This window comes from Myodes glareolus, chromosome 19 (assembly GCF_982192425.1).
Source record: "Myodes glareolus chromosome 19, mMyoGla1.1, whole genome shotgun sequence".
Classification (NCBI taxonomy): domain Eukaryota; kingdom Metazoa; phylum Chordata; class Mammalia; order Rodentia; family Cricetidae; genus Myodes; species Myodes glareolus.
In genome coordinates, this window is record NC_142044.1 from 65384337 (window position 1) to 65401810 (window position 17474).

A 17474-nucleotide genomic window follows, 5' to 3' on the forward strand; every position below is an offset into this window, starting at 1 on the left:
TAAGAGCATTGCCTGCTCTTCCAAAGGTCCTGAGTTCAATTCCCAGCAACCACATGGTGACTCACAACCATCTGTAATGGGGTCTGGTGTCCTCTTCTGGCCTGCAGGCATACACACAGACAGAATATTGTATATATAATAAATATTTTTTAAAAAGCTGGCAAGAAACAAGACATCCCAAACTAAGAATAAGGCTCTTTATGTTGTGACAAAAAATGACCTTTAATTTGTATCAAAATACAAAAATTCATACTAATGAGCTAGTGTGTGGCGGTGGGCGGCTGCAGCAAAGCATCTGACGAGATGTCTCACACCATTTTGCTGGTACAGCCTACCAAGAGGCCAGAAGGCAGGACTTATGAAGACTATGAGTCTGTGAATGAGTGCATGGAAGGTGTTTGTAAGATGTATGAAGAACATCTTAAAAGAATGAATCCCAACAGCCCCTCCATCACATACGATATCAGTCAGCAGTTTGATTTTATTGATGATCTGGCAGATCTCCGCTGTCTTGTTTACCGAGCTGATACACAGACGTACAAGCCTTATAACAAAGACTGGATCAAAGAGAAGATCTACGTGCTCCTTCGTCGACAGGCCCAACAAGCTGGGAAGTAGTTGAGTTGGAAGCATTAGGGGCTGGGGGTGGGCTTGAAACAGGTGCATACAGCGTGCTGTAGTGAACATTTTGTATGATAGTAATCCTGTTTCCATTTTGTTACGCTAGAGCCAAGATTGAATGTATGACATGAAACATGAATGATCTTTTCATTCAGAAAACCACCATTATTGCCCCTTTACTCTTTTTCTTTTTTTTTTTTTTACTTAAACATTTTTATGATAATTCAGAGAGAAAGTGTTCTTTGCCATTTAAGGTTGGTTCCAGTCCTTGAAACTGTTGGTATCTGCTTTATTAGCAGCGAGTGCACTAACCCCTTGTGGGGGGTGGGGTGGTGACAAGCTTAGTTATGTCCTCTGGGAAAGTCTTAGTGAAAATAAAGAAATGTTCTGTTAAAAAAAATTCATACTAATTGTAAAATATTTGAGACTAGTAATTGTTTTTTAGCTTAAAAGTAGATTCAATAATCTACCCTTTATTCTATCATTTCTATGTATTCCACTTTTTCTTTATTTTCATCCTCTAGCCAGCTTTTTTTCCAACATCAGATCGGAAAGAAAGGATAGAGGAAAGAAAAAAAAGATCTCTTAATTGAACCTCCTTTGTTTAGTTTCCTCCAGACCATGACCAATAACAACTTATAACAACCCCCCAACAACAACAAACATCCATAACCCACTGAATGACCAAAAAACCACCCATCCTACCTCTTGGAAATGTGGGCATCATGTTATTAAAATTGTTTCCTACTGTCTGGGGGTAACAGTGTCTTTCGGGGACCCTGAGAAAACTAGGATAATGGTCGAGTCCAGGGAGAGTTGGCTGTATCATTTGATGTCCAGTCTCTATGTGATGGGAAGTATAGGGCTTATCTGGAGTCCTGGCAGGAGTAGATGTGAGGCCCTCTCAGATAGCAACTTTGAAGTTGTCCTGAATGTGTAGATTTTTGAGGAAACAGCAACAGAGGCATTCTGAGAGGCTGAATCACCTGGGCTACTTGTCTTCATTGCTGTCTGGTCCCTTTTTTATGAAAATACACAAACTTTTAAAGGTAAAATACATATCTGCATTAATATAAGTATAAAGTGTGTGGTGTGCACAGTCAGCTAAAGATGATTTTCTGTTCTATGTTTGAGCAAGTAAAAGGCATCTGTCAACTGTATAAGTCCATTTGAACTCTATAACCAAACTGTAATATAAATCTCTATCCATGCCATAGGAAAGGGTGGCATTTAATAGTAAGTTATAAGGCTTCTGCATCATGTCTCATCCAGTCTCAGAGCTGTTCCTATTGTAGGGAATCAGCACATATGTTGCTTGTTTTGTAGTTTTTCTTGGTTTCTTTCTTCATGTTTGTAGTCAAGATTTTTGGAGGTCTCTCTGGTAAAATCTGATCTTTATTAATTTTGAAGGAATCTGTAGCTTTTCATTTCCTGTGGAAATAAAAATATAACTTTTCCCCCAATGCAACACATTTCCTGACAACCATTCTGAAGTTAAGACATTTCTAAAATATACAGGCTCACTTAATTTAGCAGTTTTTTTCTACAATCCAATGTCTCTCAGCAACTGTTGTTTTACTTGTTAGCATTTTAAAAACTCAAAGTTAATAAAGCACTATATAAGGTCCAAAGCCTTGTGTTGTGGTCTTTCCCATCCCTACAGGGCTTATTCTCTTTTCTATTACCTTTCTCTCTCTCTCTCTCTCTCTCTCTCTCTCTCTCTCTCTCTCTCTCTTCTCTCTCTTTAAATATTCCACTTACTATTTTCAAACCATCTATTTTTTTTCTATGACTGTCTACACTCATTTGAGCACCTAAGCACATTTTAATCATACTCGACCTGTTCAGAGGTCTTCTCTGTCTGAACATGGCTTTGTGTGTTATGACTCTGGGAAAATGGAAAAATATTGCAAAGCCCTTCTTTGTGTCTGTAGGTGCTCACTTAGCACTCGGTTTTAGAGGTTGGCGCTGTCCTCTTTGGGACCGCCCACACCAGCTCTGGAAAGTTGCTGGGCCTGTGAGGTGGCAGGCATTTCTACCTAGTTTCCTCACACTCAAGTGCTCAACTTCACAGCAGGGCTTCTGAAAAGAGCCCTGTCTCCCTATACCTGGAGCACCTGAGACACCACAGTTGCTAGGAAGCCACATTCGGCTCCATGTCCAGAACTTTTCTCAACTTTCTCAGGTTCTATGCTTGGATAAAAATGCCCCATATTGGGCATCAAATGTAGTAGGTATCTCTTTGGACTGCCAGCTCCCAAATAACTACATGGAGACTTTTTATTGATATGAAAACTTGGCTTTGGGTAGGCTTATTCCCAACTAGCTCTTAAAACTTAAATTAGCCCATTTATATTCATCTAAGATTTGCCACATGGCTCATTACCTCTCCTCAGTAGTGTATGTCTGACCTCCTCTGCATGACTGGCGAGACTCCCATACCTCAGATTCTTTCCCAGAGTTCCTATTTCTCCCTGGAACTCACACCTAGCCTCTCCTGCCTAGCTATTGGCTGTTTAGCTCTTTATTAAAGCAATTAGAAGAATTGCTTTATTAAAGCAATTCTTGAGCAGGTGAGGAAGGACAGAGACACATCTTCACACAGTATATAAAAAGGTTATCCCAATAGCGGAGCAAATTGTAATCCAGCACTCAGAAGGCTGAATAAAAAAAACAAAGCAAAAAACAAAACAACTACAACAAAACCCAAGTTCAAGGCTAGCCAAAGCCACACAGTGAAACTGTGCTCATTTCTTTACTGCCAACCTCTCCCTTTTCTTCCTTTTGGGTCAAAGTCTCACATGATAACTCAGGCTGGCCTGGATGTCCTAGAATGGCCTATACAGCTCAGACTGACCTCAAATTCATGTAATCCTGCTTCAGCCTCTCCAGTGCTGAGATTATAGTCCTGAACCACACAGACTGCTGTGTATATCTCCTTGACTACATCACACCACCTAACAACCCATTGTGCTATATTTCTTTCCTTTTTATTTTGCAAAGCTCCAATGCAATTTCTAAAACATAGGTCTGAACATTGCTGCCCCATTTAAATGTTATCCAAGAAAACTCTCCTTAAAAGACTTTGCATAATATAGTCTTACTCATCCCACTATTTACTCTAGTTGTTCTTCCTTTTCTGTTTCTATTTAGGTAATCTTTTAGGCTGTTTCATTAAATATATATATATATATATATATATATATATATATATATGTATATATCTTTTTGAGACAGGGTTTCCTCTGTGTAGCTTTGGGGCCTGTCCTGGAACTCACTCTATAGACTAGGCTGGTCTCGAACTCACAGAGATCCTCTGCCTCTCAAGTGCTGGAATTAAAGGAGTGTGCCACCACCGCTTGACTGTGTGTGTGTGTGTGTGTGTGTGTGTGTGTAGACAAGGTTGTTCTGTACAGTCATGCTGTCCTGTAACTAGCTCTGTAGATCAAGCTGGTCTTGAATTCAGAGATCTGCCTGCCTCTGCCTCCCAAGTGCTTGATAGGATTAAAGACATCCAACTAATTTTTTATTAGATTATTTGTGTGTGCACATGTCTGTACATGTTCACCAAGGCACACACATACAGACCGTAGGACAACCTGCAGGAGTTGGTTCTCCTGACATCAAGTAGTCCCCAAGTATCAAACTCATGTGTCACCATCCCTTTTTGTTCACTGAGACAGGGTCTCACTGTGTAGCCCAGGCTGGCCTTAAACTCATGCTCATCCTTCCTTAACCTCCCAACCACTGGGATCACCATCCCTAGACTGAGTTATACATTCAACCAGGTGGCAAGATGTACAAATACAGGCTCTTGCCATGTAGAACTGGTTGGCCTTAATTCACAGAGATCCACGTACCTCTGCTTCTCAAGTGCTGGAATTAAAAATGTACACCAGCACATGGGGCATTATATATTTAATTCTTCCTCTAGTTTACAATACATTTCCATCCTAGTTTCATTCCTGTTACTGTGATTGAAAAAATCCTGACAGAGCTGGGTGTGATAGCGCACACCTTTAATCCCAGCACTTGGGAGGTGGAGGAAGGCAGATCTCTGTGAGTTTGAGGCCAGTCTGGTCTACAGAGTGAGTTCCAGGACACAGAGTAAAAGTATTTACCTACTGTGAGGGACTGTAGGTTGAATTTCCAGTACCACCATCAACACACACATGTGCACACACAGGGAGGGAATATAGATGGAAGTTCCTGTCCTACCTAGTTCTGCAGCCATTCCGTCCCAAAGAAACACACAAAGGCTTACATTAATTATAAACTGTTTGGCCTCTTAGCTCGGGCTTATTACTAATTAGCTCTTGTAGGAGGAAGGTTCACTTATTCCTGCTGCCCAGTTCCTGGCCACCCTTCTAGTTTAGCCCTGAAATAACCACACAGAAACTGTATTCATTAAATCACTGCTTGGCCCATTAGCTCTAGCTTCTTATTGACTAACTCTTACATCTTAATTTAACCCATTTCTAGTAATCTGTGTATCGCCATGTGGCAGTGGCTTACTGGCAAAAATTCAGCATGTCTGACTCTGGCAGCTCCATGACATCTCTCTGGCTCCGCCCTTCTTTCTCCTAGCATTCAGTTCTGTCTTCTCTGCCTACCTAAGTTCTGCCCTATCAACAGGCCAAGGCAGTTTCTTTATTCATTAATAATAATGACAGCACATAGAGGGGACTCCCACATCACCTCCCCTTTTCTGTTTAAATAAAAAGGAAGGCTTTAACTTTAACATAGTAAAATTTTTAAACATAGTAAAATTACATATAACAAAACAGGCATCAAACAAGAACTACAGTTACAATGTTTATATCTACTTTATCTTTTATCATAACTAAGGAAAACTGTAACTATAAATTCTTCAACTCCACCAATGACTCCAGGAAGTACATTGTAAGCAACTTCCAAAACTCTAGAATTAACAGAGACATCTCACTACCTGGACAGTCACCCAAAGTTCTTCTGTACCGTTGGGGCATCCATCTTCAGCCTGTAGGCCCATAGTATCCAGCAGACTTTTCTATGAAGCAGGAAATTTCAAAGACAATTCAGTCACTTTCTTCTGTGTCCTACAGAATGTCTTGCAAACTCTTTCATGAAGCAAGAACCCTGAAGAACCCTAAAGGAACTCACCTTTAGGCAAGTTCAATAGTCATCTACCTGTGGGTACTGCATGTTCAGTTAATCAGTCTAGGAAAGAGCAGTTTCTTGGCCAAATGCCTAAGGAGCCTCTTCGATGCCCATCTTCCTGTTGAAGTAACTTGTGCTGCCAGGAGCAGATGTGTCTAACTGTCATGAAAAGTCCTAAATTTTTAAAACATAAAAATGTCATATTCTAAAGATCTCTGAAAGACTTGAAGAATACCTAACTAACTGAAATATATCTGTATATATCTAGAAAACTAATTGACATGACTACAATCTTGGCTATTATAGATGAATATCTATTCACCTATATTTCTTAATTACACATTACATTTTTAAATGAACTGCACAAACACAATACCTTAATCGAGATCAGAAATATACATATAACAAGATTGACCTTAAATTTGTATCAATAAGCAAGATCTGACCTAGGACAGAGAGGGCCTGAGGAAACAAGCTCCACCAGGAGCAGAAGCCAGGAGCAAATCCAGTCCTGGGAGCCAGCCCAGTCCCAGAACACTGGCAGATCAGGATTGAGCCAGAAACCAGATCCAGAATCAGTGATCTCCACCAGAACAGGTCCAACTCCAAGCCAGGGATTTCTGCAGGAGGGGATCCAGACCAGGATTTACAGAATCAGATCAAAGCCAGCAATGTAGGCCAAAGTAGGCCTGAGACAGCAAACACCAAGAGAGCAGAGCAGGCACAGGAGTGCTGAGCTATCTCCAGGAACAGAAGTAACCAACAGGGTAACTAGAACTGTGACACTGACTGTACCATGAGGAAAAACCATCTGAGCTTTGGATTCACTGGCACCTAGAAGATTACTCAACAGAATCTCAGACAGCCCCAACCATACCTATTAGAGGAAAAGATGAGTAGATCACACACTACACCACAAAGAGCAACACAATACCAGTAAAACCTAAAGACACTACAACAGCAAGACCTGAACAACAAAATATGGATGAACCAGAAGACAATGACCTAAAAAATAACTTCAAGAGAATGTTTGAAATACTTAAAGATGAAATGAGAAATTCCCTTAAAGAAATGGAGCAAAAGACAAAAAAAAAATTGGAAGACATCAGCAAACCACTTAAAGAAACCCAAGAAAAAGAAATCAAACATACAAAAGAAACTACCCAGGACTTGAAAACTAAAATAGAAACAATAAAGAAAACACAAGCTGAAGGAATTATAGGAACAGAAATCATGAGAAAAAGATCAGGAACCACAAATGCAAGCATGAACAGCAGAATACAAGAGATGGTAAAGAGAAGCTGAAGATACAATAGAGGAAATACATTCATCAGTTAAAGAAAACATTAAATCTAACAAAAGGTTAACCCAAAATATCCATGAAATATGGGACACCATGAAAAGGCCAAATTTTAGAATAATAGGTATAGAAGAAGTTCAATACACTGGGTCCAAAAAAAAAAAAGTCCTCTCGCCACATAATAATCAAAACAGTAAACATACAGAGTAAAGAAAGAATATTAAGAGCTGCAAAGGAAAAAGGTAACGTAACATATAAAGGTAGACCTATCAGAATTACACCTGACTTCTCATTGGAGAAAATGAAAGCCAGAAGGTCGTAGTCAAACATGATGCAGACATTAGGAGACCACAGATGCCTGCCCACACTACTATACCCAGCAAAACTACCAATTACCATAGAAGGACAAAACAAGATATTCCACGACAAATCTAGATTTCACCAATACCTAGCCACAAACCCAGCTGGTGCGGGAGAATTATCTGTATTCTGTCAATCATATTTTAATAAAACGCTGATTGGCCAGGCAGGCAGTATAGGCGGGAAAGCCAGACAGGAAGTAGGGGTGGAGCAAAGAGACTGGGAGTATTCTGGAAGCAGAAGCTCTCTCTCAGCCATTCCTGTCCAGACCACCGAAGAGGCAACATGTAAGCTGTCACACTGAGAAAGGTACTGAGCCCATGTGGCTAACGTAGATAAGAATAATGGGGTAACATAAGTTATAAGAGCTAATAAGTAGCCAGAGCTAAGGGCCAATCAGTTTATAACCTGATGTAGACTCCGTGTGATTTTCCTTGGGACTTGCTGGCTTGTTGGGGTACTGGGCGGGACAGAAACCCCAACGAGCTGGCCCTCATACTACATATGGCGCCCAGACGTGGATAAATGAATCCACAGAAAGCCTGAGAAAGTTTGGGAAAGAATAGAGTAAAGTATGTTTTCTTGGTAGCAGCAATTTTTCGGTTCTGCTCTGCTTGCTAGAGGCAAGCAAATGCTCTCATCTAAGAGATGCTTCTTGACTCAGCCTTAGCTGCAAAACCTTGCAGCTCATTAAGAGGTCCTGCCACGAAACACTTAAATGCTGTTGGTGAAAAGCTGAACGCATGCTTTTCGGTTTTCAGTCGTAGCAGGAAAAAAGCTGTGCTGTTTTAAAATGCCGGCTTTCTGGGCTGTCCTGCCAGGACAAACTCTGACTCTTGCAGGCAGGCAGTCCGACTGAGTGTGGTCTGTGAGCAGAATGCTGCAGCTTGCTTGCTAGCAAGGACATTGAAACACGACAGAGTTGTGGCAGTGAACACAGTTGTGGCTGGTATCTCAGCTATGAGTCTGGAAAGCTAAGGAATGAGCTGGATCTAGCTGTCAAAGCCACAGCTTTCCATATTGCTTTGTAAATTAAAGGCTCATGTGGTCAGAAAAAGAGAGATAAACAGTAAAGAGAGATTCAAAGAGGAAGAAAACCTCTAAATGGTTTACAGTGTGTATATGCAGGCTAAAAGTTAAAGTTCTTAAAGTTAAAAGGAAAGAAAGAGAGTAGTTGGGTGTGGTGGTACACACCTTTAATCCCAATGCCTGGGAGGCAGAGGCATATTGACCTCTGTGACTTCAAGGGGTAGAGGTAGATTGACCTCTGTGACTTCAAGGTGTGGTAGTACACACCTTTAATCCCAATGCCTGGGAGGCAGAGACAGATCTCTGTGAGTTCAAGGTGTGGTAGCACACACCTTTAATCCCAGTGCTGGGGAGGCTGAGACAGTGGGGATCTCTGAGTTCAAGGACAGCCTGGTCTACAGAGTTATTCCAGGACAAAGATATATACAGAGAACCTGTCTCAAAAAGCCAAAAGTTAAAAGTAAAAATAAAAGAAATAGAGGTTAAAGTAAAGCCACATAAAGATGGAAAATATACAGAGAATCTTGATACTGTATGCTATTATGCTCTCTTTAAATTGTTTGATTGCTGAGGAAGGAGCAACAACTGCTAAAAGACTTTTGTTTATAAATGCTACTGAACTAACCCAAGATAGGAATTTTGAAAATACCTTGGCTTCAAAATTGAAGTCAAAAGGTATGTTACTTTGGAGAAGAGATTTTGCTTTTGTTTCCACAGAAAACGAGAGACTCTGGATTTATTCAGAGTTAGGAATAATCACCTTTGACCAAGGGAGGCCACCTGAAAAATCTCCGATAGGAACAGATGGCCCAGATGACAGAGGTCTACATCCAGAACTGATCCAAGACTGCTGCCTGAGATGATCGAGACTCAGAATACTCCAGTCATGACTTGATTATAACTCTAAATTTTCTTTAGGTCCCCTTAAGACTATCAGTGCCCCCAACCAGCAGGAAGTAGCCTGAAATACTACGCCCACATTCCCAACAAATGGATTATGGGTATTTTCCTTTGTTTAAAAAAAAAAAGAGAGAGGGAAATGGTGCGGGAGAATTATCTGTATTCTGTCAATCATATTTTAATAAAACGCTGATTGGCCAGGCAGGCAGTATAGGCGGGAAAGCCAGACAGGAAGTAGGGGTGGAGCAAAGAGACTGGGAGTATTCTGGAAGCAGAAGCTCTCTCTCAGCCATTCCTGTCCAGACCACCGAAGAGGCAACATGTAAGCTGTCACACTGAGAAAGGTACTGAGCCCATGTGGCTAACGTAGATAAGAATAATGGGGTAACATAAGTTATAAGAGCTAATAAGTAGCCAGAGCTAAGGGCCAATCAGTTTATAACCTTATGGAGTCCTGTGTGTAATTTCTCTTTGGGATTTGCCGGCTGTTGGGGTACCGGGCGGGACGGAAACCCCAACAAGCCGGCCCTCATGTTACACCCAGCCCTATACAAAATACTAGAAGGAAAACTCCAACCCAAGGAAGATGGCTACACCAACAAAAACACAGACAACTGATGATCTCATAACAGCAAATCCCAAAGAAGAAAAAAAATGCATAAATTAATGTCACCAATGATGAAAACAAAATTAACAGGAAATAGCAATCACTGGTCATTAATATCCCTTAATGTAAATGGACTCAACTCACCTATAAAAAGGCACAGGCTAACAGATTGGATATGAAAACAGAATCCATCCTTCTTCTACACACAAGAAACGCATCTCAACCTCAAAGGCAGACATCGTCTCAGAGTAAAGGGTTGGGAAAAAAATATACCAATCAAATGGACCTAAGAAACAAGTGGGTGTAGCTATTCCAATATCTAACAAAATAGACTTCAAGCTAAAATCAGTCAAAAGAGACAAAGAAGGTCATTTCATATTAGTCACAGGAAAAATCCATCAAGAGGAAATTTCAATACTGAACATCTATGCCCCCAATACAAAGGCACCCTCATATGTAAAAGAAACACTTCTAAAGCTTAAATCATATATTAAACCCCACACACTAATAGTGGGAGATTTCAACACTCCCCTCTCACTACTGGACAGGTCAATCATACAAAAAATGAACAGAGAAATAAGAGAAATAACAGATGTTAAGACTCAAATGGACTTAACAGACATCTATAGAATATCCATCCAAACAGAAAAAAATATACCTTCTTCTCAGCACCTCATGAAACCTTCTCAAAAACTGACCACATACTCGGAAACGAAACAAACCTCAGCAAATACAAAAAAAAAAAAAATTTGAATAACCCAATGTACCTTATCAGATCACCACCGTATAAAACTAGAAGTCAACAGCAATACTAATTCCAGAAAACCCACAAATACATGGAAATTAAACAATGCTCACCTGAATCATCAATGGGTCAAGAAAGAAAGAAAGGAAGAAATTAGAGACTTTCTAAAATTCAACGACCATACATCATACCCAAATATATGGGACACAATGAAAGCAGTGTTAAGAGGCAAGTTCATAGCACTAAATGCCTACATAAAGAAGATGGAAAAATCCCACAGTAGTGAATTAACAGAACATTTGAACTTTAGAACAGAAAAAAGCAAACTCACCTAAGAGAACTAGAAGGCAGGAAATAATCAAATTGAGAGCTCAAATCAACAACAACAAAAAAAAAAATACAAAGAATCAATGAAACAAAAAGTTGGTTCTTTGAGAAAATCAACAAAATAGACAAACCTTTATCCAAACTAACCAAAATGCAGAGAGAGAGTATCCAAATTAACAAAATCAGAAATAAAAAGGGGGACATAACAACAGACACAGAGGAAATACAGAACATCATCAGGTCATATTTTGAAAACCTGTACTTCACAAAATTGGAAACTTAAAGAAAATGGACAACTTTCTGGATAAATATCACTTACCAAAATTAAATCAAGATCAGATAAGCAAATTAAACAGACCTATAATTACTGAAGAAATAGAAACAGTCATCAAAAGTCTCCCAACCAAAAAAAAAGCCCAGGGCCAGATGGTTTCAGCTCAGAATTCTACAAGACTTTCAAAGAAGAACTAATACCAATACTCCTCAAATTATTCTACACAATAGATACAGAGGGAACATTGCCAAACTCCTTTTATGAGGCTACAATTACCCTGATACCCAAATCACAGAAAGGCAATACTAAGAAAGAATTACAGACCAATCTCACTCATGAACATTGATGCAAAAATACTAAATAAAATACTGGCAAATCGAATCCAAGAACACATCATGTAGGGCCCGGTCTACCCTTGCTCCTTGGAGTGCATATTGAGGACAGTTTCTGGCCAGCCAGCTAAGCATCCTGTTTGCTCCTGTGCTCCCTCTGCCCTAGCCTGGTGATTAGCTGAAGGGGATTGTTTCATCTTTGGTATGGTAATTTTCCACCTGCCTGGGAGGAAATCCTTATGCAGCAGACAGATCCCCCCCTGCCTGGGAGGATATCTTTATGCAGCAGCCAGGGCCCACCTGCCTGAGAGGTAATCCTTTTGCAGCGGCCAAGTATTTAGGTTTTCCCCTAAATTGAATAACGCGGCATTCGGCTGATCTCCTTTCGAATGAGCCAGGTCTCTTGTGTGTTTCTTTCAATCTCCAGGCCTTTGCCCGGACTCGCGATCGGTACAGAGGCGCGCGAACTGTACCAAGAGGGTAACATAGAATCGGGTGTTACAACATCAGAACCATCATCCACCAAGTCGGCTTCATCCCACAGATGAAAATCTGTCAACGTAATCCACCATATAAACAAGCTGAAAAATAAAAAACACATGATCATCTTATTAGATGCTGAAAAAGCATTTGACAAAATACAACATCCCTTCATGATAAAGGTTTTGGAGATAGCAGGGATACAAGGAACATACCTAAACATAATAAAGACAATATACAGCAAGCCAACAGCCAACATCAAGCTAAATAGAGAGAAACTCCCAGCAATTCCACTGAAATCAGGAACAAGACAAGGTTGTCCACTCTCTCCATATCTATTCAATAAGACACAAAGGAAGATCAAGGGGATATCAATTGGAAAAGAAGTCAAATTCTCACTATTTGCTGATGATATGATAGTTTACATAAGCATCTCCAAAAATTCTACCAAGGATGTTCTACAACTCATAAACACTTTCAGCAATGTAGCAGGATACAAGATTAACTCAAAAAATAATCAGTAGCCTTCCCCTACACAGATGATAAATGGGCTGATAAAGAAATCAGAGAATCAACACCCTTCATAATAGCCACAAATAGTATAAAATATCTTGGAGTAACTCTCACCAAACAAGTGGAAGACTTGTATTGCAAGAACTTTAAATCTTTGAAGAAAGAAATTGAAGAAGACACCAGAACATGGAAAGACCTCCCATGTTCTTGGGTAGGCAGAATTAACATAGTAAAAATGGCAATCTTACCAAAAGCAATCTATAGATTCAACACAATGCCCATCAAAATCCCAGCAAAAATCTTTAACGACCTCAAAAGGATAGTACTCAACTTCATTTGGAAAAGCAAAAAGCCCAGGATAGCCAAAACAATCCTAGGCAATAACAACTCTGGAGGCATAACAATCCCTGACTTCAAACTCTACTACAGAGTTACAGTACTGAAAACAGCCTGGTATTGGCATAAGAACAGACAGGAGGACCAATGGAACTAAATAGAAGACCTGGATTTCAATCCACACATCTTTGAACACCTGATCTCTGGTAAAGAAGCAAAAAATATCAAAAGGAAAAAAGAAAGCATATTTAACAAGTGGTGCTGGCATAACTGGATATCAACATGTAGAAAAATGAAAATAGGCCCATATCTATCACCATGCACAAAACTCGAGTCCAAATGGATCAAAGACCTCAACATAAAGCCAGCCACTTTGAACCTTATAGAAGAGAGAGTGGGAAGTACACTTGAACGCATTGACACAGGGAACCACTTCCTAAATATAACCCCAGCAGCACAGACACTGAGAGAAACAATTAATAAATGGGACCTCCTGAAACTGAAAAGCTTCTGTAAAGCAAAGGACATGGTCAATAAGACAAAAACGACAACCTACAAAATGGGAAAAGATCTTAACTAACCCCACATCAGAAAAAGATCTGATCTCCAAAATATATAAAGAACTCAAGAAATTGGATACCAAGAGATCACATAATCCAATAAAAAAAAAATAGATTACAGACCTAAACAGAAAACTCTCAACAGAGGAATCTAAAATGGCTGAAAGACACTTAAGGAAATGTTTAACATCCTTGGTCATCAGAGAAATGCAAATCAAAACAACTCTGAGATTCCATCTTATACCTGTAAGAATGGCCAAGATCAAAAACACTGATGACAACTTATGCTGGAGAGGTTGTGGGGAAAAGGGAACACTTCTGCATTGCTCGTGGGCATGCAAGCTGGTACAACCCCTTTGGATGTCAGTGTGGTGATTTCTCACAAAATTAGGAAACAACCTTCCTCAAGACCTAGTAATACCAGTTTGGGGTATATATCCAAAGGATGCTCAATCGTGCCACAAGGACATGTGCTCAACTATGTTCACAGTAGCTTTGTTTGTCATAGACAGAACCTGGAAACAACCTAAATGTCCCTCGACCGAAGAATGAATAAGAAAAATATGGTACATTTGCACAATGGAGTATTACACAGCAGAGAAAATAATAACATCGTGAAATTTGCAGGCAAATGGATGGATGTAGAAAGCATCATATTGAGTGAGGTAACTCAGACCCAGAAAGACAAATATCATATGTACTCTGTCATAAGTAGTTTTTAAACATAAAGCAAAGAAAACCAGCCTACAAATCACAATCCCAGAGAACCTAGGCAATGAAGAGGACCCTAAGAGAGCATGCATGGATTTAGTCTATATGGAAAGTAGAAAAAGACAAGACGTCCTGAGCAAATTCGAAGCATGGGGTCCCATAGGAGAGGGTAGAAGGGAGAGATAGGAAAGGGAGTGGAGAAAAATAAAGAGCTTAATAAAAACTATTTAAAAAAAATGTGCACCACCACTGTCCGGTTTAGCTTTAATCCCAGCACTTGAAGGCAAAGTAGGTCGACCTCTGGGAGTTCAAGGTCACCTCAGTCCACACAGAGAATTCCCAGACAGTCAGAGATAGAAAGACTCTGTCTCTCAAAAACTAAAGTCGCTTTAGGCTATGTCAAATTTTGACATATTTCTCTGCAACTATTCAGGTCTCTCCTTTAGGAGGACATGTGTGGTGTCATGTACTACACATATTGAAGTAGATAAAGCCTGCAGGTAAGAAACCTGGTTAGGAAGCTAATATAGTGGTCAGTATGAGAAACACTAAGGGAAAGCAATAGAAAATTAAAGGAGAGGGACTGGGCACTGTGAATATGAAATCTTGACAAATGGTTTTGTTCTCTTGTAGCCTAAGCTGACTTTGACTTGTTTTGTAGACAAAGCTACACTTCAACTGATCTTTCTGCCACAAACCACCAAGCACTGGGCTTACAAGTATGGATGGTGGCTCACACTCAGTTTATCAAATTATTTTCTTGGTTTTGTGTGTGTGTGTGTGTGTTTGTTTTTGGTTTGGGTTGGAACTCGATATATAGGCCAGATTGGCTTCAAACTCTCTCTACACAGAAATCCATCTGCCTCTGCATTCCAAGTACAGGAAATAAAGGTATGTGCCTGTCGGGCATGGTAGCACACACCTTTAAACCCATCATTCAGAAGGCAGAGGCAGGGGGATCTTTGTGAATTCCAGGCCAGCCTGGTCTACAGAGTGAGTTCCAGGACAGTGAGGGCTATGTAGAGAGACCATGTCTCAAAACATCGAAATAAGAAAATATAAATAAAGGTATATGCCACGATGCCTGGCTCTGCAAATGATTTTTTGTTCTGTTTTGTTTAAGACAAGGTTTCACTATGTAGACCAGGCTGGCCTCAACTAAGAGATCCCCCTGTCTCTGCTCCTGAGTGCTGGGATTAAAGGCATACTCTACTACCTCCTGGCTGCAAATGACTTTTAATAATACATTTCTAATCTACAGAGACTATCATACAATAAATGCTTGTTTTATGGCAATGTTTCAGGGTGATTACAAAACTTTAGGAGATGGCTAAGAGCACTGGCTGCTCCTTCAGAGGTTCTGAGTTCAAGTCCCAGCACCTACAGATCAGATGCCCTCTTCTGGCATGCAAGTACACATGCAGAACACTCAAACATAAATAAGATTTAAAATCTAGGAGCTGGATTTGTGGCTTATTAGAAGTGGTTCCTGCTATTTCAGAGGACCTGGGTTTGGTTCTCAGAACCCATATGGTTAGCTCACAGCCAACTGCAGTTCTAGGAGACCCAATTCCTCTTCTAACCTCTGCAGGCTCCTGCACTAATGTGGAGCAAATACACAATGCACTCAGGCACGCACACACATGCATGCGCGCGCGCGCGTGCACACACACACACACATGCTTAAATTTTTTTTTGAAAGATTTATTTATTATGTATACAGTGTTCTGTCTGTCTGTCTGTATGCTTGCTGGCCAGAAAAGGGCACCAGATCTCATTACAGATGGCTGTGAGCCATCATGTGGTTGTTGGAAATGAAACTCAGGACCTCTGGAAGAGCAGTCAGTGCTCTTAACCTCTGAGCCATCTCTCCAGCCCCAAGCGCTTAAATGTTTCTAAAACTTTAGGTTTCCACATATAATATGTATGTTGTGTATGTATGTGCGCCATGTGCACATCTGGTGCCCTCACAGGTCAGAAGATGGCATAGGATCTTCTGGATCTGGAGTTTCTGATTGTTGGAAACTCCCATGTGGATGCTGGGAATCAAAAGCACCAGGGCTCTTCACCTCCACGCCATCTTCATCAAGAGCACGAGGGCTCTTCACCCCCATGCCATCTTCATCAGGAGCACCAGGGCTCTTCACCTCCACGCCATCTCTCCAGCCCTAGTTTTTTTTAGGAAGAACAGACACAACAAAGAGGCAACTCTGCTGCTTGCTGGTTGTGTGCTTGAGTAAGTGATTTTCTCTGTGTAACCCTGGCTGTCCTGGAACTAGCTCTTTTAGACCAGGCTGGCCTCGAACTCACAAAGATCCGCCTGCCTCTGTCTCCCGAGTGCTTGGGTGTGCCAACACCGCCCAGCCACCTTTTCTAAAAAACAAAGAAAAGATGTGTGTAAAAAGGTCGAAGCCTAAGGCCCTTATTTATGCTCGAGCAGCAAGCCCTCTTACTCGCTAAGCCAGCACCCCATCCATGTTTATTAATAGCATGGAAGGGCTCACTCCGCATACCAAACTGGCCTGGAACCCGTTAAGAAGTTCAGAAGGGTCTGCAGCTTTCAGCAACCTTCCTGCCTTAGCCTCAAGAGGCTAACCACCAGGCTCATTCCAAACATCACTTCCCTTAGCAGAAAATCTAGAGTTGCACCCAACCATCTTTTACTCTTATCTTACTTACTTGTAGTGTTTATCATCTGTAATATCTTTACTTACCTGTAGGGTTTGTCATTTGTAATATTTTATTCGGAGTAGTTTTGTTCTGTTATATCCACAAATCTGTTAAACAGTGGCTGACACATATTTGGTGTTGAACAGTTTTACTTAGTGAAATATAATAAAAATGGAGCATTGGCTGGAAGAAATGTGGCTAGTACTCGGCGCTGGACCTTGTCAGTAAATTGAAAGATTAAATGAGGCTAAAGTCCATGTTCAAATGTTACATTCTTTTCCCGTCTAAGCATGTTTAATTCAAACTACTTTACAGAACGTTGGGTTTTATTTGCCTTTACAAAAAATGACTTCAAAAGAAACTCAGAATCTTCCCTTCGGAAAAAAAAAATCAATTGTGGCACACCTACTCGAGATTCCAATCCCACTCGGTTCCATGGAATCAGCGGTGCGGCCCCGCCCTTCGCGCCGACCCATCACCCAGAAATCTGTGCGTCGGGAGACCCCGCCCCGGGGCGCAGATCCGACCCGACGGTCGCGCCGGGCCCAACGTAAAGCGTAGGATTTCGCG

The 17474-nt window shown here is 40.7% G+C and overlaps 1 protein-coding gene and 2 long non-coding RNA genes across 3 annotated transcripts; 2 read left to right on the top strand and 1 right to left on the bottom strand.

The window, feature by feature from the left end:
• Positions 1–282: 282 nt before the first annotated feature.
• Positions 283–1021, top strand: LOC125410156 (enhancer of rudimentary homolog). The gene has a single exon (XM_048449548.3). It carries the CDS (start codon positions 304–306, stop codon positions 616–618), a length of 315 nt encoding a protein of 104 aa, XP_048305505.1. The 5' UTR covers positions 283–303; the 3' UTR covers positions 619–1021.
• A 4003-nt stretch (positions 1022–5024) lies between these two features.
• LOC146890993 (uncharacterized) lies at positions 5025–17417 on the bottom strand. The gene is made up of 3 exons (XR_014997927.1): positions 16949–17417; positions 11935–12215; positions 5025–5934 (listed from the first exon to the last, which is right to left on the bottom strand). It is a non-coding gene; the product is annotated as an uncharacterized LOC146890993 (long non-coding RNA).
• LOC148119041 (uncharacterized) lies at positions 7527–9796 on the top strand. Its single transcript, XR_015735711.1, has 2 exons — positions 7527–7729; positions 9167–9796. It is a non-coding gene; the product is annotated as an uncharacterized LOC148119041 (long non-coding RNA).
• Positions 17418–17474: the final 57 nt, after the last annotated feature.